Source organism: Octopus bimaculoides, chromosome 14 (genome assembly GCF_001194135.2).
Source record: "Octopus bimaculoides isolate UCB-OBI-ISO-001 chromosome 14, ASM119413v2, whole genome shotgun sequence".
Taxonomy (NCBI): Eukaryota; Metazoa; Mollusca; class Cephalopoda; order Octopoda; family Octopodidae; genus Octopus; species Octopus bimaculoides.
Genome location: NC_068994.1, coordinates 12,600,183 through 12,601,695, shown reverse-complemented (window position 1 = coordinate 12,601,695; position 1,513 = coordinate 12,600,183). Strand labels below are relative to the sequence as shown.

The window sequence follows — 1,513 nt, the reverse complement described above, 5'->3', positions numbered from 1 at the left end:
AATTGACCAGCACTCCCCCCATTCCCCGAAATTGCTGGCCTTGTGCCAAAATTTGAAGCCATTATTATTATTATTATTATTATTATTATTATTATTATTATTATTATTATTGAGTGAAAGAGCAGTGTATGCCATCAAAGTGACACTGAGGTACAAATATAGGAAGCACAATACACCCATCGTGACTACCCATCTGTGAAGGGTACACCGGGCACACGCATCACAGCCATATGTGCACGACATGGTGATTTCATATCAAAATAAACAGCGCATGACTTTGCTGGTGGGGCCCAGTTAGAATTTTCTTCAAGTCAAGAAGCTCATCCTGCTCAAAAAGTCCCTGAATAAGGGTTATTTAGCGATGATGAACAAAACGCCCATGTTTCCAAAGGTGAATTATTCAAACCCTAAAGAATTTCTCTCAACACATTACTATGATGCTTCCACACTACTTCTGCTTGTGATCAGAGATGTACATATCGTCAGCCTCCAAAGGACATGCTCAACTAGTTAAGGTCAAACAACTGCACGGCAAATTTGTAGTATTGAGCAGAATATTTTGCTGTAGCCCATCTTTTTCACAAAGACATAACATGTACATGATAACTCTTCCAATCAGTTAAGATCAGAAGCCACGAAAGCCAGTGCCTTGTATACTATTCACACTATCATCAGAGATTTAATCATGATAGATGTAATTTTTTTTCTTTTTACATCATTGTCTCAGAGTTTTAGCTTTCCAACTTTCCAAGACAGAAAAATGAAGACATGCTTGATATCCTTTCATAGTTCACTTGTAAATCTAACCCTCTGTAAGCTCTTCCAACATATTTGCTTACAGGAGCAACAGTCTCTTCAGATGCATTTCAACAACTTCTTGACCTGCTCTGTATATACAACTGCCAAAATGTAGATGTGCCCTCGACTCCTGAAGAATATTTTTATCAGCGTGATCTTGATTCCTCCAGGAATCAAAAATCAATCAAGAATACATGGAAGTAAGTATGATGATATTGATCTCTTAATATTACTGGTTTTATCTTTTATTTGTTTCAGTAATTTGACTGCAGCTGTGCTGGGGCACAGCTTTGTAGAATCTTTAGTGGAATGAATTGACTCCGGTACCTGTCTTTCTTTAAGCCTGGTACTTATTCTTTCGATCTCTTTTGCCGATCTGCTAGGTTACAGGGATGTAAACACACCCATACCAGTTGTCAAGTGGTGGTGGAGCACTAGTTGTTGTTGGCACTCCGTCGCTTACGACGTCGAGGGTTCCAGTTGATCCAATCAACGGAACAGCCTGCTCGTGAAATTAATGTGCAAGTGGCTGAGCACTCCACAGACACGTGTACCCTTAATGTAGTTCTTGGGGATATTCAGCGTGACACAGTGTGACAAGGCTGACCCTTTGAATTACAGGCACAACAGAAACCGGAAGTAAGAGTGAGAGAAAGTTATCCCCTGCCGGAGCCTCATGGAGCTTTAGGTGTTTTCGCTCAATAAATACTCACAA

At 40.1% G+C, this 1,513-nt stretch overlaps 1 protein-coding gene across 1 annotated transcript in view; it reads left to right on the top strand.

Moving 5' to 3' along the window:
- The window catches only part of LOC106868930 (protein PTCD3 homolog, mitochondrial), a 35,951-nt gene that overhangs the window by 12,630 nt on the left and 21,808 nt on the right, over positions 1-1,513 (top strand). Inside the window, exon 7 of the mRNA XM_014914399.2 lies at positions 842-998. Coding sequence (XP_014769885.2) covers positions 842-998 — 157 coding nt within the window. The remainder of the gene's footprint in view (positions 1-841; positions 999-1,513) is intronic.